Source organism: Corvus hawaiiensis, chromosome 1 (genome assembly GCF_020740725.1).
Source record: "Corvus hawaiiensis isolate bCorHaw1 chromosome 1, bCorHaw1.pri.cur, whole genome shotgun sequence".
In the NCBI taxonomy this organism is placed as follows: Eukaryota; Metazoa; Chordata; class Aves; order Passeriformes; family Corvidae; genus Corvus; species Corvus hawaiiensis.
The window spans coordinates 24,600,086-24,622,494 of NC_063213.1; the positions used below are offsets into that span (position 1 = coordinate 24,600,086).

The 22,409-nt window shown below is 40.2% G+C and overlaps 1 protein-coding gene across 15 annotated transcripts in view; it reads right to left on the reverse strand.

Moving 5' to 3' along the window:
* The window catches only part of TNS3 (tensin 3), a 229,842-nt gene that overhangs the window by 138,560 nt on the left and 68,873 nt on the right, over positions 1-22,409 (reverse strand). For 14 of the 15 annotated variants that reach the window (XM_048296709.1, XM_048296677.1, XM_048296688.1 and 11 more), the window contains one exon: positions 9,729-9,840. In XM_048296709.1, coding sequence (XP_048152666.1) covers positions 9,729-9,755 — 27 coding nt within the window. In that variant the 5' untranslated portion in view covers positions 9,756-9,840. The other variant, XM_048296764.1, reaches the window with a different exon arrangement.

The following is a 22,409-nucleotide window of genomic DNA, read 5'->3' on the forward strand; positions in this document are numbered from 1 at the left end:
AAAAAAATTAACCAGAACAGCCAAACTGATTTAAAAATCTCTGTAACGAAACTGTGTAAGTCCTCCCTTCCCTCCTTCCCTATTCATCTCATGCCTGCTGTTTCCAGTTTATGAGTTCTCTTCCACGTGGAAGACATACTGCCATAGGCAAAAGATGTGATACTTCACACGGGAAACATCACCAAATATTAAAATATCTCATCACATCATTTTTGGGGTGTTTTTTTCTAATACTATGTGTAGAAGGAGGTTGCCAAGAGGGAACTGTGATCTGTATTAGGAGAATTATTTTCCTGATGTAAAACTAGAAGTAAGAGACAACAGGAAATTTGATGCCTATCACATTTCATTAGCCCCATGTGCAGTCATTATTCTTTGACTCAATCTAAGATACTGAACACCATGACAACAGTATACTCAGTATATTATGGCTAACATGCATAACACATGTTCATGCTTATGACCTTACTGACATCATGGAAACATACTGGGATTACTCCTGTAGGAACCCAGAGTGCAGAGAATATTTCTCTGCCTGTTTTGAAGGGTTTCTATCCCCCTGAACAACACTGTTTTGACCTTCATCCATGGAAAAAATTGCCAACTATCAGACAAGAACTAGAAAATACAATGTTGTGAATTAGGTGATAGACTACTATGTAAGATTGTCACAGGGTGAAAAATTTAGAGGTTTTGGGCTTCTCTTTGTAGTAAATAGATAAGAGCAAAAAACATCAAAATGGAGGATTGTTGTTGTTCTCCAAACCTTCTTTTTCTTCTACTACTCCATATTCTGCAGTAAAAGTAATTTGGGATAATTGGACAAAAAATTCCGCAGTTCCTGGCTGTGTTACTGAATAACACAATAATAACTGTGTTATATAGTTCAGTAATAACTGAATAATTGGTAGGAAAGTGAAAATAATATACGTTTTTAGTAACCATTGGTTAAATTATCTTTAAAAGGCTGTGTAAATCTTGATAATTAGGCTTTCTCCTGCATTCTCTGCTCTGTGCTGTGTCTGGCTCATGCTAGTGACTCTGTTTCTCCGATAAGACTTAATAAACAACTATCTAGCAGCAGTGAAGGCTGAAAGCCTCCATTTGTCTCTTGAACTAACTCCTGGCAAGGACTTTAAAAACTCTCTCCCATCAGGAGAGATTTGATTTACGCCACGGGCTGTGGCAACTCCTATGACTGGAGTTTTGGAATGGAAGGGTACAGGCTCTTTAGGAAGGACAGGCAGGGATGATGAGGAGATGTAGTGGTTTGGTCCAAAATACTCATTACTGTTTATCTGCTGTGAGATAAGAATTAGGAGAAACGCAAAGCAGGCACCAAACTTGAAAGAATAGAAAGAAGTTTATTAGCAGACCTAAAACAGGGAAAAAAAAAAAAAAAATTATACCACCTTCAGAGCTCTCCTCCTCCCCCCACCTTCCTCCCTTCTCCCACTGACAGTGTAAAAAGACAACCCTTGAGATGTTCAGTCTGTTTACCACTTCCATAATAACCTTGTTCAGTCCATTTAGAAAGAGAAGTCTCTTCTTGCTCATGCTATGAAAACATTATCACAACGAGACAGCCGCCCACTTCCAAATATTGTTCAGTCCATTTAGGAAGAGGAGTCTCTCCGCCTGCATGTGAGTCCCTTTCCCCGACTTGCAGCTTTTCCCGCAACTGCTTTCAAGGGTCCATTCTTGAAGTTTTTTGGGGTACAATTTTAAGGTTGAGCCGTTCAGAAACAAAAACAGAGGCCCTTCTCCTTCCCTGGGAGCAAAGGGTCTTCATCATCTTCATCTTTAGGACTATCTCTGGGAGCATCTCTAGGGACTGAGGTTTTCTCCTTTCCCATTTGGAGCAAAAGTCCTCATCTGGTCCATCTCTCCCTGTCCAAACTTCTCATGAAATTACAGCTGCTTCAGCATCTGCCTATCTCGGCGCAGGTGCTTTTGCTTACGAGTTGAACACTCCACCCCCCATATCTTCATGAAATTACAACGGGATACTCTGATATATCATAGCTTCACAACAGAATTTCCGCTTTAAACATCTCCTCTCTCTCTTCCCTCAGGTTTTCAGCTCTTCAGAGCAATAAAAGGGTTAATCTCACCTCGGCCTTGCAGCTTTGCAGCTGGAATGTTGAATTTTTCTTATCGCAGTGGAGAGGGGGGAGAGCCGAGCCGCTCCGGCTGCCCACGGCAAGGCAGTGGGGGGAGTTCCACGGATGGAACAGGTCCATCGACTCCAGGATGGCCGTGGCCCGGCCCCCACTCGGGGCCTGCAGCCACCTGTCCCAGCACCGGAAACGAGAGAGAGCTTGGAGGGGGAGTTTGCCTATTCTTAAATGTGGATCACAGAGGTGGTCACAACTTTAAGTGGCTTAGAGAATTGTCCATATTCAAACTGGCCAGCTGATAGGTTCTATCAGTTCCCAGAGGAAACTGTAAGCACCCCTTAGCAAGGACGTCCCTTCCAGGACTATGCTTGCTAACCTATGACATTCTCCACCCCTCGCCTCTGTGAAGACACATTTAAGAATTATTATCAAAATTACATTCAACTTCTACCATATTCCACCCCTAGATAGTTCAATACAATTACAATATAAGTTTCTCGCTATCATGCTACTTAACTTATGACTTAATACTTGCTTTGCCCAGTACTCCTCTTAATTAATCATTATCTCACAGTTCTCATCAATTGCCCGCATTCTTCACCATTTTGTCGCAGGTTCGGTTTGTAACCGGGCAGAACATTGTTGCCCTCTTTGAATGGCCAGCTGGAGTGCATAGAGCTTTACCTCGTGATGGATGAGGAGCTGATTGAAAGTTTACAGGTCAGGATGAAAGGGTGGGAGGGCAGGAACAGATGACATTATAGTGCAGGCCTGCTACAGGCCACTTGACAAGGAAGGCTGAGCTGATGCCTTCTGCAGTAAAACAGAATGGCCTCAAGGGTCACAAGCCCTGGCCCTCATGAGGGACTTCATACAACGCAATATCTGTTGGAATGATGACACAGCAGGACCCAGGCAATCCAGCAGGCTCCTGGAAGGCGTTGATCACTTCCTTCTCCAAGTGACAGATGAGCCAACAAGGAGGAGTGCTGTGCTGGATCTTTTTTTCACCAACAAGGAGAGGGTGGTGGGGAACATGAAGCTCAAGGGAAGCCTGGGCTGCAGTGACCACAAAGCAGTGAAGTTCTAGATCCTTGGGGTAGTGAGGAGCTGTGGATACAAATATTGCTGCTAGCAAGAATTTTCTTGCTTGTTCCCAGTCCCATGAGATACTTTTCTCTCTCACGGAAGATATTAGCCGAGTTCTATAAACTATGAACACCTGCAACCTTGCACAGCTTTGTTTATGGTACAGTAGAAAAATATTTTGACAATGGATGTTTTAGGATTTTAGCCAATCACCCCAAGGGGTGGCTGATCCTTTGACCAATTAGACTATGAAGAAAAAAGTCTATAAAAGAGTTTGTAAAATAATTAAATAAATCAATCATGCTGCACAATTCCTGCCTGTTGGATCTCTCTTCTCATCCCTACCACTGCGGGACACCATGATAAGGAACATGCACATCAAGCTCACTACCCTGGAATTCAGGAGAGCAGACTTGTGTCCCTCTTTAGGGATCTCCTTGGTAGAATGCCGTGGGCTTAAAGCACTGGAGGGAAAAAGGGCTCAAGAAAGCTGGATGAAATTCAAGGATCATCTCTTCCTGGCTCAACAGCAATGCATCCCTACCAAGAGGAAATCAGGTATAAATTCCAAGAGGACTGCATGGATGAACAAGTTGATCCCAGACATACTCAAATGCAAAAAGGTACCCTCTAAAACGTGAAGGTAGAGACAGATAGCCTAAGAAGAACAGAGAGATTGTCTGAGCAGCCGGGGAACTAGTTAGGAAACCTAAAACACTGACACGATTAAATCTGGCCAAGGGCATCAAAGGTAACAAAAAAGTTTCTATAGGTACATTGGTGATAAAAGAAAGACTAGGGAAAATGTGGGTTTTCTTAGGAAGGATATGGGAGACCTGGTTATCCAGGACATAGAAAAGGCTGAAATACTCAATGAAGGTAAAGGCAGGGATTGGGAGAATGAAGGACCATCTGCTGTAGGAGACCACATGGTCCAAGGCCATTTAAGGAACCTGAAAGAGCACAAGTCCATGGGACATGAGATAAATCCATTGGTCCTGAGGGATCTGGCTGAGGAAGTGGCTAAGTTACTACCCATCACATTTGAGAAGTTGTAGCATTCCCTTGAAGTTCTCACTAACTGGAAGAAAATGAAACATAACCCCCATTTTTATAAAGGGAAATAAGGAAGACCCAGGGAACTACAGACCAGTCAGTCTCACCTCAGTGCCTGGCAAGATCATGGAGCAGATCCTCCTGGAAACTATGCTAAGGCACATGGAAAATAAGGTGATTGGTGATGGCCAACATGACTTCACTAATGGCATATCTTGCCTGACAAATTTGGTAGCCTTCTGTGACAGCACTACAGAACTGGCAGATGAGGGAAGAGTGACTTTCATCATCTACCTGGTCTTGTTCATTGCATTTGACATTTTAATTTGATGACAATCTTTTCATTGTCTCAAAAACTTCCCATGTTATAACATCAACATGAGTAGATGGGTATGCCTGTTGCCATAATTAATAATCTTATGGTTAATCAACCAATTCCCATTGCCATAATTAACTAGAAGATGGTTTAGTTACGTTGAAATTAGAGTATATATATATAAAAATATGAGATAGATAGATACATCTCATAATACACCCATGTAAGCACCTTACAGGATCTTATTTCACAAGGATCACCCCATGGAAATCAGACTGACACAAACACTCCTACCTCACTACACACTTTGCCATTTAGAGCCAACTATAATGCCACTAGCCCAAGCAGGATACATATTCTCCCTTCCTAGTTTGTCTGCCAGGACTTGTAGCAAGAGACATGCTTTGCACATTATTAAAATGCTCAAAAGTTATTACTGGTCTTAGCACTTACTGAAAAACAGAGTATATAAAACCACCTGCAATATAATCATATAAAATTAAATATCCATATATTTACACACATAGTATGCCCAAACAATTTGTCATCTCCATATGAGTCTTAATATAAAAATGTATTTTGACTTGTCGTAAGCAATGAATTTGATTAAATACAGAGGACTTTTTCAATTGAGTAACGCCAACTAACCCGAAAGTGAGATATTAAGCGGAACACTCGCCAACCACAAGCACAGTCACAAACAAGCAAGTGAATTTCAAAGGAAAATATCTTAAAGAAAAATAGCTCAAATTGTCTTCAAATCTTTATCTATGGTCTGTAAGCATGCGAAAGCACTTGAATTAACACAGATACTGCAATTTGATGAGAACATAGTTTCTATCATTAACCTGCTCAATGAAACAGTCCAGGACTTATTTACTGTACAGTTGAATGAAACATATGTTAACACAATTTACAAGATGAAAGTTATTAATAACTTACAAATAAGTCAAGAAGATTAATTGTACTCTTTATTACACTTAGCTTGCACATAACACCATGATAAGAATTTCTCTGCTCACAATACAGTTAACAGCACATGCCAATATAATTTGGCACCTCTGGCTAACATTTATACATGATTTAAAGTAAAGTTTCAAAGGAAGAAAGCAAAACTCAAACATAGTCAAAGCATCAAGGAAAAAGATTTTCAGAAAAAAAAAAGCCAGGAACTAAAATTCTACAAGAACTCCTGTTTGGATCACTCCAACATATATTTCCAAAACCAACACATTCATAGCTACATTAGATTAACAAAAAGACACTCAGTTCATTCAAAGAACCATTAATTGCTTTACACTCAAAAATTAGTTTATGGAATGCTTGTAGTGCATGTAAAGCCTCACTAGCAGCTAAACCTAAACTAGGTAACTTAACTGTCAACTGAAGATGAGGGGAGTTTCATCAAACGACGTCTGTAAAGTGTTTCAACTTTTCACAGATATTTCACCCATGTACTGGTTTGGACAAATTTGGAGGAAAATATCCTCTGATAGAAGGCAGGTTACAACCACCCCTCCCCCACCAGGTTCAGGGGAAAAAAATTTTTCCTCGGAGGAAAGTGAAAGAGATAAACTATTTATTTAACAAACACACAGGAAAATAACATAATGCTGAATAATAAAACTTCTCGCTGTGGAGAGAAACCTGGGAAGATTTCAGAGTCCTTCTGTAGGTGTGGTCCCTCTCCTCCTCCTTGGAGCTGGGTCAGTGTGGGCCCACCTCCGAGGCCTTGGTCGAAAATTCTCCTGGTGTGTTCTGAGGTTGAAACAGTCCAGAAGAGAAGAAGGGAAAAACTGAAGTCCCAGGAAAACAAAGTTCAACTCTCCGTCTCCCTCCGGAGAAAAGGAGCCAAAAGCTGGCTGAAAAGCAAGCCGGGTGCTTCCTCTGCTCTTCTCACCGCAGCAGGAGAACGCAGAGGAGTGTGTATCTGTGTCCTTGAACAACTGTTTTGAAAGGTTTGCTCAGTTTTTTTCTCTCCCCCCTCTCAGGCTCAGTTTAAAGGCACAGAAGGCACAGGATTGATTTCTGGGCATAGAGCAGCGATAGGGGATACACATCATAAACTCACCCCAAGACAACCCATCACACCAATGTTCTAAGAGCTACAGAATAATACTTTATTATTTAAAATTACTCAAATCTCCCAAATCTGGTCTCCAGTTTTTTAAATTGCCAGAAAGTCTAGAGATTCAGAGCTCTCTGTTCTACACTAAAAATTATTTGATCAAAACACAACAAAGATAAATAATAACTTTTAAAAGCAAAGGAAAATAAAGTAAAAGAAATTTTTAACATCTGTTTTATATATATAAAATATAAAATAAAAATAATAAAATAGAAATTCATGTGTAAAGACAGAAATTACATCCTTATGACAGCTTGTTTACAAGTACGGTAAAATACTGGATATTCAACATTTAGGTAGCTTAAAAAAATAAAATCAAAAGGCTTCTGTAACCCTAGTGGCCTTTAGCTAACCATGTAAATGCACAAGATTATTATGTATTATTTGTTTAGCCATGAATTAAATTATACTGTACTTCAGGGAAAATCAACCAGAGCATTCAAGTTTGAGGTAGTACTGAAGAGACATGGGGAGTCATGCGGTCCTCAGCTTACTGCAAGATATGCAGGTAGTGTAGAAATCAATCAAAAGCTGTTTGTCCTTACCTCATAATGAGAATCTGTATCAAAGACAAACATGCTTACCACGCAGAAAAAGAGCCAGGAGCTTCCCTTTCTTCAACTCTCTCTTTCCTTTTTGCCACTGTTTTTGTAGAAAAATTGTAACTGAGTATACTTTACTGGGATGGACTGAAGTATGAAAGGATAAAGGGACATCATTCAACAGTACCTTTCATTAAATTGTTCATTGGTCACAGTAAGTTTTTACGCACCGCATTTGCAAGACAGGGCTGACACCCCCAAACACACCCCCAAAATTACTACCACACACTACAAAAAGCCTACACAACACCCAGTTACAGCTTTTTTTCTTTTTTCTTACAACAAGTAGATGATTCATTGCTAGAAAACAGCGAATACTACATACTGACCAATCTGGAGCTTTCCCCTTACCTCATTTCGCTTACATGTAACTTTCCCTTAACTGGTAAGATCCAGTCTGAAAGGAACCTATAGTCTGGACAAAGAGCTGTCAATTTGTGAGAAGAAACTGTTAAAAGGGAAGATTTTCTTATTAACAAAGAAACTATTTCTTAACTATAAGCTTTTCTTCTTCCTCCCCTCCCTTGCAATGCCAACTTGCAACACCAAGGGAGAATTTATCAGAAGCAGCAGAGCAGCACCAGGATTTGGCTCTGAAACAGCTAGCTTATTTTTCTTCATATTAATAAGAGTTTCAGAGTACTAGGGATACATTTCAAGTACCTGAAGTGCTGGCAAGGAAAGAGACTACTTTTAGTTCTTGCTTTTCCAAAACTATGCTTTATGAAGTCCATGCTGTAAGTTAAAATACAAATGAGTTCTTATTAAATTGAAATTACTTGGAATCATCTCTTCACTGTGTAACTTCTGTCTGCTCCCATCCCACAGGTAAGTATCAAACAACAATCAGTCAAAATGTAACAGTAGCAAAGACGACTGGTGGGTCTGCCAGATGCTCACATCAACACAAGAGGCTAGGTAATAAAGTCGAGGGGCTCCTTCTGAAAATTGCACCCAGAAACCTAGAGAAGATTATCCCAGACTGACTTAGAAATAGACACAGATGTATCATAGACATGAGTGTATTTGAATGGGGAGTGTGTTGGAGGAAAGTGGCATTTAAAAGATGCATAGATGTGGCCCTTTAGGACATGGTTTAGTGGTATACTTGAAAGTGACAGGTTAGCACTTGGACTCAATGATCTCAGAAGTCTTTACCAGCCTAAATGATTCTATGAATCAAAGTTCTGGTTCTCTCCCTGTACAGTACTGTTTACACTGAACCTGATCAAGAGGGTCTTTAGGCAGTTTCTTCACTAAGCAGTCTTCCTTCCAAAAATACTATTCCTGCTAAATGGAAAACAACTAAATCCTAAGAACTTTGGAACCAACCTCCAGAAGGACAGCAAGAAGAAATATTTTAAAGAAATGCATACATAATTACCACTCCTACGATGATAGCTATAATGCTGAATATATAGCTGTTCATCTGCAGTCTGCACCATAGCTCAGGAAATGGCCACATTCCTTCCATATCCTCTCACACCTCCCTTTCAAACTCTCAGAGGGATCCTAAGTTGTCTGAAGAACATGAAAGGGGGGAGATGGGAGAAGGAGATCCAACTAGAACCTGAAGTTGGTGCAAACACCTCTAAGTGAAAACAGCAACTACATTTTAGATGAACAGACAATAGCATTCTCATTCTCGAAAGTAAAGGAACGGTTTGATTAACATGGAACAACAGGAGTCAAACACTAACCAGGCAGAACCAGGGGATCAAAAGCCCTATCCCTGGGCAACTTGCAGAAAGGACCTCTATTGAGCTTTCCCAATATTTAATTTTTCACAGGTATCCCATGGAGAAGAGGGAAGGATGTGCAATTCTACACAGCAAGGGAGAAGAGTGAGGGAAAACAGCATTAAGGTGCAGGCAGGAATACCACAGGCAGAAAGTGTCTAGTCTGTGTTATCCAGGACATCCTTATTCTTTCTGTGAGTGATTAGACTAAAGGACTAATGATTAGACAGAGCATAATGCAAATGGAAAAATTAAAGTAAATAAATAGACAACTGCTCTTGTGATTCTTTTGGAAATTAACATAGATAAATCATTCATGCCTCAGGGAGCAAGGGTCACACACTTCCTCATTTGTAGACTGAATTCCAGAAGCATATGTCATCCACTGTGTACACATCACGCATATGCTCCTTACAGATCCTCTGCAGGCACTGCCTTACTCTGTCTAAATAGCACAGTAGTATAAGTACATTATTATACAAGTCCAATTACCTACTACAGCACCCTATTCCCTGACAGTAGCAGGGAACATTATTGTACAAAGGAAGGAAATAAACTGGAGGTAACTTAGTCCAGGAGGAATACCAGAAACGTGGATTTCTAGAAATTTAAACATTAATATAAAACTAATTTTCTTAACGAAGCAAGAAAGTAAACACCACATCATGTATTACTCATCTCTGTAGGATATCCCTTGGCTATCATTTACTTGTTTGCAGATTCCACAGATACTGGATTTCTTAAAAGACTCATTTTTGAAGGTGTGAGACCTTGAAGCTGTTGCTTGAGGCTGGAAGCAAGGAGAATAACATCAGACCTTCACTCAGCTTTTGAGTCATAATTATAAGGGAAATATAAATAATTTTAAAATAACAATAACAGTAGTTATTTTTAGTAGTTACATACAGTAGTGTATATATAACAAAATTTAACAGTATACTTTTATATATAGTACCATTTAACAGTCATGTTATATTTAGCAGTATAATAGTAGCAACATGAAAGTGCTCTTGCTCGCTCTCTCATCCTCACTCTTGTTCTAGAACATAAGATTTCCACTCTCAAGTGTGGGAGACATCAAAATGTGAACAACCTCTTGCACATCAGGACATGGCCACTGCAATTCATTTTTTATCATAATTTCACAATTCACTCTGTAACTTATCTTTTAAGAGAAAATACAGAATAATGTCTATGATATGACCCAACAGTCTTCTGACCTAAGTTTTATCTACATAAAAACTAGCATTGGTTCAGTTTCAACTGGTTAAAAATACCATAAGAACTGCTCTATCACAGTAGCCGATTTAACTAAAGCTAACTTAAAATTCCCTTTGTTTCTTTCCTGTATAAGAAACATACACTAGTTTAAAGTAGCATTATTTCCACATTAGCTGAAATATCATATTAAAATATAACACAGTTATGAAATTTCTAACTGGGGACAGAATTCAAAAAGTCAATACCATATTTGCAATAGATATTTTATGGCTTTTATAACTTAGGAAACATTTAGGTAGAAAAACAGAGGAGGCTACCAAAAGCCTTTGACAGCCATTATCTTTTCTAGGTGTGTAACAACATTCATGTTCATTAGCAGACTTTCTGGAAATACCAGTTACCTATTCAAAAACAAAAATACATTTCACCAGACCATGAAAACCCCCAAATGCTCTTCACGTTTCTTCATTTTCATTTCACATTTGCACCATACTGTCCTTAAAAGTACTGCAAACAAGCCTGCATTCAACACTAACACCTGTGCTGAGCTTTAGCAGCAGTTTAGAAGCAGAAAGCTGTCCCACAGCTGGACCATTTCAGCACCAGACTTCCACCCATACGTCAGTAGAGAAAGTTTCCCAGCATGGTGCAATGCACAAGGTAACACGGTAAAGAGGAATCCCAAGAATTCTTTGTGGCTTTAAGCAACTCAATATGGCTCTAAGCAAAAGGTTTACTGATTCCAAAAATAACTACAACACAGCTACATAACAGGCACAAGAACAGTCATAAAAACAATGACACTTTTCAAGTACAGCCTCCACATGGGCCTATCCGAAACGCCACAGAAGCCCTGAGGAACACAAATGGCAACAATTGACCACACTGAGCAGTCTGCGGGCTCAGATGCCCCATCCCCAGTGGGGATTCACAGTCAGCTTGATCTTAAGAATAGCTTCAGGAAATATTGCTGGTCTTACCCACAGTGTAAAGCCAAGAAAACTCACTTACTTCCATAAACAATAAATTACAGAGACTGCAGGAATAAACCTTTGTCTGGACTTTCAGGAAAATCTTTCCAATGGTAAGGTATATTAATCAGCAGAAATTAGTAAATTAGTGAGAGAAATAATCTACTGGTCCGCATCCTTAAAAGTCTGAAAAAGCGGATGAAACGGTTGAGAAATAAAACTGAATTGTATACACTGCTTCATCATGTATTGGGTTTGCATGGCCAGGTTTTGGTGGGCAGGGTGGCTACAGCAGTGGCTTCTGTGAGAAGCTGCTAAAAATTTCCTCCATGTCCAGCACAACCAATACCAGCCAGCTCCAAGACAGCCACTGCTGGCCAAGGCTGGGCCAATCAGAAGTGGAAGTAACGCCTCTGTGATAACATTTTTAAGAAGAAAAAAAGTTATTGTGCAGATATCATTGGAGCCAGAGAAGAGTGGGGTGAGAATATGTGAGAGGAAGAACTCTGCAGACACCAAGGTCAGTGGAGAAGGAGGAGGCAGAGGTGCTCCAAGCACAGGAGCTGAGATTCCCCTGCAGTCCATGGTGAAGACCATTGAGAAGCAGCTGTGCCCCTGCAGCCCATGGAGGAGACCCATGCTGGAGCAGGTGGATGCCTGACAGGAGGCTGTGAACCTGTGGGAAGCACATGCTGGAAGAGGCTCCTGGCAGGGACCTGCAGACTCATGGAGCCCACACTGGAGCAGGTTTCCTAGCAGGACTTGTGACCCCATGGAGGACGCACACTGGAGGAGGCTGTTCTCAAAGGACCCACGGAACAGTGACTCACACTGCAACAGTTTATGGAGAACTGTAGCCTATAGGATGGATTCACATCAGAGGAGTTTGTGGAACACTGTCTTCCATGGGAGGGGCCTCATGCTGGAGGCAGGGGAAGGACTCCTCTCCCTGAGCAGCAGCAGAAACAACTTGTCATCAATTAATGGTAATCTCCATTCTCCATCTCCCTGCACCACTTGAGCTGAGAAGAAGGTAGGGGTGGGGATGGGTATTTTTAAGGTCTAACTTTATTTTTCATTAGCCTGCTCTCAATTTGTTAGTAATAAATGGGTATTTTTAAAGTCTAACTTTATTTTTCATTAGCCTGCTTTCAATTTGTTAGTAATAAATTCAGTTAATATCTCTAATTTGAGTCTGGTTTGTTCACAATGCTATTTGGTGAGTGGTCTTGCTCTGTCCTTATCTCATGAGCCCTTCCCTGTCCAGTTGCAGAGAAAAGTGATAGAGAAGCTTTGGTGGGTGCCTGCAATCCTGTCAGAGTCAACCCACTACTGTCTTTTTGGTGCCGAAACCCAGGAAGGGGTAGTTTAAGCCCAGATGGAAATTAAGTACCACACAGCCACTCGGTCAGCTCTCCTCTTTCTTGCCCCCCTCCTCCCCGAATGGAATGGGGAGAAGAATTGAAGTGAAAGTTGTATGTTGATATAAGAACAATTTTATTATTATTATTATTATTGTATTTTATTTTCAGTGGAAAATAATAATGATAATAAAAAGGAAACAGTAAGTGATGCACAATGCAATTGTTCAGTTAGCTACCTCCTAACTGATGCCAGACCGCCCTTCCTGAACGCAGATCAGCCACCCTTTCAGTAATTCATCCCAGTTTATATATACAGGGCATGATGTTTTATGGTGTGGAATATCCCTTTGTTCAGTTCAGGTCACCTGTCCCAACTATGCTCCCTCCCAGTTTGTTTTGCTTACCTCCTCACTGGCAGAGCATGAGAAAAAGGGGGAAAAAAACTCCTTGACTTAGTATCAGCACAACTTGGCAAAACACAAAACATCAGTGTGTTATCAACACTATTTCATACCAAATCCAAAACACAGCACTGTAATGGCTACTGAGAAGAAATTACTCTAGCTAAAACCAGGGTAATTACAAACTTTGATCATTCCTTGTAGAAACCAAAGGCACAAATTCCCCTGTATGACATTTGCATCATGCTACTTCAGGTTAAATTGGAAGATATTGTCAGAAGTATGATTCGTATCAAAAATAAACAATAAAGAAAAAGAACAGCTGAACTCTAGAATTATATAGGAACATAGTTGATGGCAAACAGATCGAAGTTATTCGTTTTGAAGAATCTCTGTCATGATTGGGTTTTTTGGCTTTGAAACTACAGGAGATGCTTTTAAAGGTCTAGGAGGAAGAAAATATGTCATTACATCCAGGTAACTTCTCTAATTCAACACAGGGAGGTTCTGTGCCATACTGGGTTTGGGCATTGTTCCCAAAGAGCTGGGAATCCCTCATTTCCACAGCCTCTTCCTTAAAAAAAAAAAAAGTCAGCAATCCCCACTGGTTGCTGCAGTTTCTCTCCGTAAACTTATGAACAAAAACCACAATTCTCATTTTAGATTTATCCTCCCTTCTTCCCTGCAGAGTTCTACTTTTGGGACATGTTTGTGATTCTCTCTGAAAATTAGTTTAGCAGAGCTTGCACTATTGAAGAAATTAATGGATAAACTTCACTGTAAGTATATTCTGTACCTAGGCCTGCTTCTCCTTATTTCCTACCTAACAAACACGTCGCAAACCTTGGCGTTTGCACTATTCCAAAGAAAAACAATTGTCATAAGAACTCACAGTTTAGATACTGGAGTTTAGTGTAAGTAGGTCTTGACATTAGTTGATCAACTAGTCAATCTGTCCATTTAATTTACAACATAAACATCAAATGCATTTTTTCTGTGGCATTTAGGAAACATTTTGCAATGCAGCCTTGGCATCTACATTTAAAAAAATGTGCATTTTTTGTTCCCTGTTGTTCATTTTCGGTACATTCCACTATGGGCTCTCCAAGCAATTCAGTTAAACAGCTCATTTAAGGAACTTCAGTACCCACAACTTATCTTATACAAGAACTCAGCATAACCTACTGTGAAATCTACAGAAGGCTAGACAAAGGTTTCTTTGTTGTCACCGGGTACAGCTTTAGTGGAGAAGCACAAAGAAAGACACCAAGGAAAAAGAAAGAAAAACATATAAAAAGAAAGAAGCGGGGGGGGGGGGGGGGGGGGGGGGGGGTGAGGGGGGGGAAGGCAAAGCAAACACAGCAAGCAATGCTACTTTCATGAGGCTCAATACTGGAATCTAAAGTGCATATGATTGTTAGGAACAAAAACTGGAAGAAATCAGTTCAAAACCACAGACTACAGACTCAGGTTTTGTCCGAAGAAAAGTCTGTAATTATATGTGGTCTCAATTGCTAGCATTATGAAAATTACTCTGGAAATATTTTGCCACGCTGTGCTCTCTGTGGCATGCAGAAATCTAATGAAGTGGAACTCTATCCCAGACTTGCATCAATGTAACTCTGCAGACTGTGTAAAGACTTACAGATGCATCCTCAGCTATGATAAATTTCAAATACTACTCATCACTGAGCATTTTCATTAGGTAGCAACAGGCTGAACATCACCAGATGCAAAATTCACAGCACCTCTGTCAAAGGCAGTTTACTACAAAAAACTCTCCAGACTGAAATTAAGCCAATACAGGTTAAAACAGTCAAGATCTACAACTTCGTTTTTGGCAATACCAATACAGCAATTCCTTCTTGACAGAGACTTAGCACTGGTTCATTACACCTATGGAATAGGTATTCCCAATATTATTCCCAAATACCATATCACATCATAACAGTTAATGATTCAATGAATAACAGACCTAAGCAACATTAGCTTATTTCAACCTCATGTTTCCAACATGTAAACTGCAATTGTGATAACAGTTCATTCTTTAAAGAGGCAGTCAGAGGGTTTAGATCTTTTATTAAATAATCAAGGAAATATTTTTAAATTAAACCTTTTCAAATAATCCTCAAGAAAATTATATTCACACATATACATGCTCCATTAAAAACAATACAAAACAAAAAAAAGGCACTTAGCTGAACAGAATTGGTTCCCTACAAAATCATCCAGGCAGTGACTAAATAATATCTATGAGAAAATACAAATCTCAACAAAAATGGTTAGACTTTTGAAATTAAATCATTTACTTCTGGTGTTACTCTGTGTTGCTGGGGAAGCCAAAACCTGTTTGTACATTATTTCTCCATCTCCAAAATTTGTAAAAATCCATGTCACATTCCAGCTAAAAGAAAACCATAAACATACATACGAAGCCCTATTAACTTGCCCTATGTCAGACTCTACTCCTACTGAATTTTACATAGCCTCTTAGCATAACAGCATGTAGATACAAAAATGCTGCTAGCAAGGATTTTCGTGCTATTTTCTAAGTCTGTGAGAGACTTTTCTCTCTCACAGAAGAGGTAGCAGAGTATGTAAACAACCAAGCCACCTGCAACCTTGAAAAGTCTTGTTTATGGTATAGTAGAAAAATATTTTGACAATGGATGTTTTAGGATTTTAGCCAATCACCCCACGGGGTGGCTGATCCTTTGTCCAATTAGACTATGAAGAAAAAAGTCTATAAAAGAGTTTGTAAAATAATTAAATAAATCAATCTTGCTGCACAATTCCTGCCTGCTGGATCTTCTCCGCCTCCTCCTCCCTATGGCTGTGGGACACAGTGATATACCCTAGAGCCTAGGCCTGTGGTAATAACAGCAGAATCACATAAAGCAAAAATATGTTTTCTTCACTTCCCACCTGTGGTCATACAAAAATGATTCCTTTTCCTTATCCGCTAACTTACCAACTTATACTGCAATTTCCTAGGACTCTCTTTGTGCATTCTTTTACTCTCCAAGGTAGATTTAAATCCACGGGATGATAATGCTTACAACTCTTATTTTAAATACATGGAGGAAGGGGCCAGCAGTGTATTAGCAGAATAGGTACTTCACCACCTTTTATAGGCTAGAGAAATGCCCATAGGTGATATCCAGAAGAAAGGCTCAAATAAGACATGACTGAAAGAAGTCTTCATGAAAAGACTCAGCTCCAGTTAAAAAAAGGAAACCTTTGGAAAACTAAGCCATGTCAATAAATCATGTGACTAATGAAAAAAACAGCACACCAAACAGAAGAATGCCACCTCTCAGACCTTTCTGTTAAGTTTGCTCATTGTTATTTCTGTTACTTCTCTACTTCCTCTCCTCCCTCTCACTTGAAGTGCACAGCAGAAGTCCCATGATTTCTGCACAGTTACTTTAAGATCCCTGGGAAAAATCAAAGAATAAAATCCCATATCAGGTTACCCACACTTTCCCATAACTAGCATTCCTCCAGCAAATACTGATGAGATAGAGCTGCCCAGAATACAACAGTTGGTATTATACTGATGAAACAAAATAGTTTCAAGTTTCTCTCCTCTCCGTGCAGTAAAACAGCATTTTTTAACTTCCTGAAATGTGGAGTACCAGTACTCCACATTTGCTGTAGGTTTCATTTCCAGAAAAGTATTTAAGAATGCCTACTGTGCATACAGACCAAATAATATATTATCCATCTCCCCTGTAAACCTGGCTTTTAGAACAGGGCTGACCACAACTTCTTGGTGACTATAAAAAGTGATTATGTCAAAAGTCTCACACAAGGATAAAATGAATATACAATGAAGAACTTCCCAGAAATAGCAAAGAGCATAGCATATGAGATTCTCTGCAGCTCTCATACATGAGAATCTCTTGGAAAATATATTGCTTCAAAAGTAGCACTGTATTTTAGCCAGTTTGCATTAACTATACCTATCATACACATTTAAGTACATCCACAAGTACCACCAAGTGAATATACAAATATTGCAGAACTTATGCTACATGACAAGAATATGGGATGGTGACAAAAGAATTGGAACACCAAAGTAATTTTACAATGGCTGAAATAAGGCATTTCTGGCTGTTTCACTCACAAAGATTATTTCTACAGTGACAGACATAGCATAGATAGATAAATATATAGATATATTTACACACACATCCTAAAATGTACACAAATAGCTAGTTATACTACTAACACTAACACTTACTATTACCAAATAACTTCAGAGGAATTGCAAAGACAATGGAGTATTTGTTATAAATACCCCATTTGCTCCTCATTCATTCAAGGCATTTCACAGAAACACAAACAAGTAGATCAAGCTAGAGAAGAGAGATATTACTTAGGATCATGCAGCCTGAACTGGCAATATGTCTCCAAGTGGAGTCTGCTCCTGACTCATGATTCAAGTGAGAGCACATGGAGAAGTTAGTGAGGAAAAAAATGTCTCACCGAACCAGCTGAGTAAAGTTCATGTCAAAAAGGAAAAAAATCATGTACTTTGGTAGTACAAAACTGCTTTACTGTACAAGCATAAGGGCCCAAAAAAGTAACATAAAATGACAAAGTACTTTTTTGCCACCTTGTTGAAAATATTTGGTACTGCAATTTTAAGCAGAAGAAGCCTTTGTAGTTTCTCAGACTAAAGAAATCCAGGTCTTCATTATTTTAATAAGAACTTCTGCCCAGGTACCAGGGTTTCAAACGTATACATTTTTCAAAAAACAAACAAACAAACAAAAGCCCCTAAAAAGTTTCTGTCCAAATGACCTTACAAGTCATGCAGACTTAAAGAAAAAGGTTGGATGTGAAAAGCACGAATATTCAATGTTTATTCAGTGTATCAACAGCCAATTGTTAAAAAGAAGGCTCAAAACATAAGCTGTGCTTTACTGGGTTAGCACAACATCCATCTCCTTCACCCAAGTACTTAATTGTTGTTTCAAACAGAGACACTATTCAAGCAGAGCAAGCCAGCCCCACCCCTTCTGCGTCCTACTCCCTTCATGCTCCTGGAATGTACATGCATGCTAGAAGGTGCATCACAGACCCATCCTCCCAGTTTGTACTAATGGACCCATTTCCCACTAGTTCTGTCAAACTCTTGCTTTGAACATGCTGGTACCGTCTGCCCCACAATATTCTGCAGCAGCATGTACCAAAAACTCATGCTCTCCTTTGTTTAAAGTATCTTTATTTGTTCATTTTAATGCAAATTCCCACCATGTCTGACACTTACTAGTTTCTGTATTGTGGGACTGCATAACTAGCTCTGTATGTTAACCTACCCAACAACTTCCTGTTTTTGGAAAACCAAAGTGAGGAGTCCCCATCTTTTCAGTCCCTTCCCAAAAAGCAATTGTTCTATCCCCTTGACCACACTGTCACCCTACCACATGCTTTTATACAGGCTGGGACCTGATACATAATTCAAAGTTTCAAGTTAACAGTCCAAAGGGATAGATTTGCTCCACGGCCTATTCATACAACCTAGTACTCTAGATCTATTTCCAGACATGGCTTCTTCTAATGCCAGCTGCCATAATAAAAAAACACCTTGGTAGCTGAAAGGAAAATTGTATTGGCCCTCACATACAAAGCTTTTCACCTTATCTCTCTCACTTACAGCTCCAAACTAACAAGTTAAAAGCCAGACAGACACAAGGCCATATAAGACCCAATAGAGAAGCAGCGACACAAACCTAGTCTTGCACTGGGTTCTTGAATGGGGGTCTGGAGCCTTAGCCACACTACCAAGTGACCTGTCCAGAGAGAGCCATGACTGAATGTAATAGCAACTTCACTGCTCCCTAACAAGAGAGAGGACCTACATCTTATGTACTATTCATTCATGCCCCACACATTTGTCCTTTGTAGACAATTATTGTCTGTAAACAGTTCACCTCAGAGGATGTCCTTCATCTAGACCATCTAGGTCCTTCATCAATTGCATGTGGCCTTCTCAAAGTTTTTAATTCTTTAGACAAAGCATTACCACCTTTCTTTGAAAAATGATTTCTACAAGATGCAAAGGTAATATAAGAGAATAAAGTGCTTGAAAAAGACTGATAATTAGATAAATTTCTTTTTCCTTTTTAAACTTTGAAGTTGGCCACCTCAAACTTTAAACAACAAAAAGAAACTTAATCATGTTTGCAGTTTTCCAAAAGGTTCTTCCCCTTATGATCTGGCTGAGATTACAGTCCAGAAGATAATAGATCCAGATCTGCATAGAGGTGGATGACACCTGCTGAAGAAAAACAGTACCCAGGGTTGTCTGAATGCATGCCCATTAGTAGCCCAGCATCCCTTCCAGCAGAACGCAGGCAGAGCAACATGCCTGTTGGAGAGAGGAAACAACTTTCCTTTCTCCAGCCAAATCCTCACCGCTCTCCTTTATCCTAATATCCCTAGGAATCAGTCACCTGTACAGAGCAGTGATTCACTCCCTCTCCTCCCAACAGGAACAAACAGGGGAGCCTGAGGTCACCCCTCTCGCATAAAACAGCAGCAGATCTCACATCTTTTCATTCCGTCACTTCTTTGCATTTTTGTTTCAACACCTTCATTTCTCCACTACACATGCATCTATATAACTGGAAGAGCAATTAGGAGACAGATGGACAGTCCATTACCCCAGACACTGAAAAACTTGTCTATTTTATCCTCATCTCACTGACAAACCAACTTTGTTCTGTATGGGAAAATACCATAGAAAGGAAATGTTTGAAAGGAGCAAAGGACTGTGCTTTGCTTTTCACTAAAGTTCAGTTTGTCAATAGCTATTTTTCATCCTTGTTAAAGAACTGACCTTGTCTTCTCTGAAACTATAACACTGCTTTTATTGCATACAGACTGGAACTCCCACAGTCAGAGCTAGACAGCTGAAGACTAGAATTCACATATTTAAATAACGGGGGGGAAAAGGCTATTTCTGAACATACATGTTAATTCTGTTCACAGAAAAAAACATGAAGATCATAAGAAAAGTTAAAATTCAGTTACATTAGGCATCTACCCTCGAAATGCTGCCAGCTAATGTTTGGGTTTTTTTAAATCATCTTCCACATAGACTCTCCAATCAAATCTCTTCCCACTGCAGATGAATTCTTGCAGGTACACAAACACATTGAGCTTACATGCATGGTTCCTCTCTCTGTCTTGATAGTCCCTAATGAACCTGTTTCCAGAAGCAACAAAGGACTGCAGCAATGTGCAACCTAACCCTTTTGTGACATAATGCAGATACAAGGCCAAATACCAAAGAGCTATCAAGAGTTCTCTTGTAGCAATTTCTGATGTGGTAAGAACCAGATACTAAAAACGAACAAAATAATAATTGTTTTAAAAATCACAAAAAAACAATCAGGAAATCTACCAAGGAAACAACTAGGAACAATCTAACAAGGAACAACCAGGAAATTTAGCAAATTCTGCAAAGAAAGCAGAGAAAGCAAAAGAAGAGATCAGACCTGGGCTAGAAAAAGGACAGACAGAAGCAGCTGACTGTCAGAACACTGGCTAGGAAAAAAATAGCTGAGAGGAATGAAGATATCACTAAATCAGTTACTGTTATAAACATGTATTATAGTATTGGCTTCTCGCAAAGTATTAAAGTAGATATTATATAATGTTAGAAATGCTTTTTGCTGTGTGGATGTAGTTTTCTCTCGTTTTAGCAAGAATGTTAGCAAGTGTGAGCAAGTAAGATAACCTCCAAGGGAGCAGAGGATGAGGCCCAAGGAGCTGCTAATCAACACTTTGTCCAGAGAACAAAAGGGCCCAAAGGCTACTCCGCCCGGAGAACGGGCAGCCAGGAGGGTCCGAGAGCGGCTATCACCGCTCTGCCCGAGGGGCAAAGAGGCCCAAAGCTGCAATCAGCCCTGACTGTCTGGAGAATTAAGAGATCCACCCTACCATCGACTCATACCTAGCAGGTCCAACCCCAAGAATCAAAAGAAATAAAACCACAAGGCCGAAGACTACGCATGCTCTAAAAAGGCGGACCCAAGGAGTGGCCATGCAGAACAGTTCCTGAAAAAGTTTTAATATGAATAAAGAACAGACAGTAAAAATGGTATAAAAAGGACTCACCTCGAGCATCAGGTGTGCTCTTGGCAGAGCGCCAAGGCACCCGGCCGTTATCCCTTTGCTTTATTTTATGTGTCTCTTACTGTCTTTGTATTAAACTCTTTAAATTCTAACAGGAGAGTGAACCTCGTTTTTCACAGTTACTAAGAAATAGAAGAAATATTACTAATACTAATGCAGTGAATATTTTTACCCATTTCATATAGGCTCACAGCTTGAGTTTTCTCTCCTACCCCAACAATCCTGCTTGAGGCAAGTGTGCTACACTAATACATATTCAATTTAGCACTTCAAGTAGGTAATGTGTGCAGCACAGAAGTGATATCTTTCAGATATATCTTTTCTACCCGTTATCGTCTGTTGGGGTCCCTCCCCTGCCGTGTAGCCCTGGGAGAGGGGCCCTGAGGGCACAGACACGGGGCTTCCCTGTCCCTGCTCAGCCTCGTTCCCATTGGTTGGTTTGTGTTCCCTGCGCGGGCAGAAGGACCCTTGGTCCCGTGACTGGAACAGTTCCTGGGCAGAGCTCCGGCCATGTGGCTGGAGAAATAAACATCTCTGAAACAGCTATCAAGAATCTGTCTGTCCATATATATTTCCTTTCCACGGGACTCCTGGTTTGATATATGCGTGTTGCAGGATCCCCACTGCAACAAATGGTGGAGATTTGAGAGCAGAACGATCCCCGATCCCTAAGCGACTGATTTGTGTGAGTAAACCCTGGAAACTTTGGATTCCTCTTCTTGGTTTTGCTTTGCTATTCCGTATCTAAACTATGGAGGAACCGTGGGAAGACTCTTGGCTCTCAGAGCCGCATATGGACATTTATCTTAAACTTAAAATGATTCTTGAACAACGATTTGTAAATTTTAGCTTGATTCAAGCTCAAAAAGAACTGAAACACTTCCTGGCATGGTTGTTTAAGAACTTTTTCTATGTTTCTTGGGATTTAATTCTTACCAAGGGCTTTTGGAAAACCGTTTGGACACAGTTAATACTAGAGTCAAAATATATGCCGATGGAAGAATATTTTCGTGAATATTATTTAGTTACTGAGACTGTTGAGCAATGTCAGCTGTGTCCTGGTGAAGGGAAGCGTGGCGCAGGGACCGTGCGGCCCAGGCCACGTGCACCGAGCGCTCTGCGAGCAGCAGCGAGGCAGTTCCCGCGCGCGGGCGGAGCCACGCGAGCCGCAGTGTCGGTGGCGGAGCGGGGAGCGGCGGGACCCGGCGGGACCCGCACGGCCGCGTGCAGCGCGTGGTGGAGCGAGCCCCG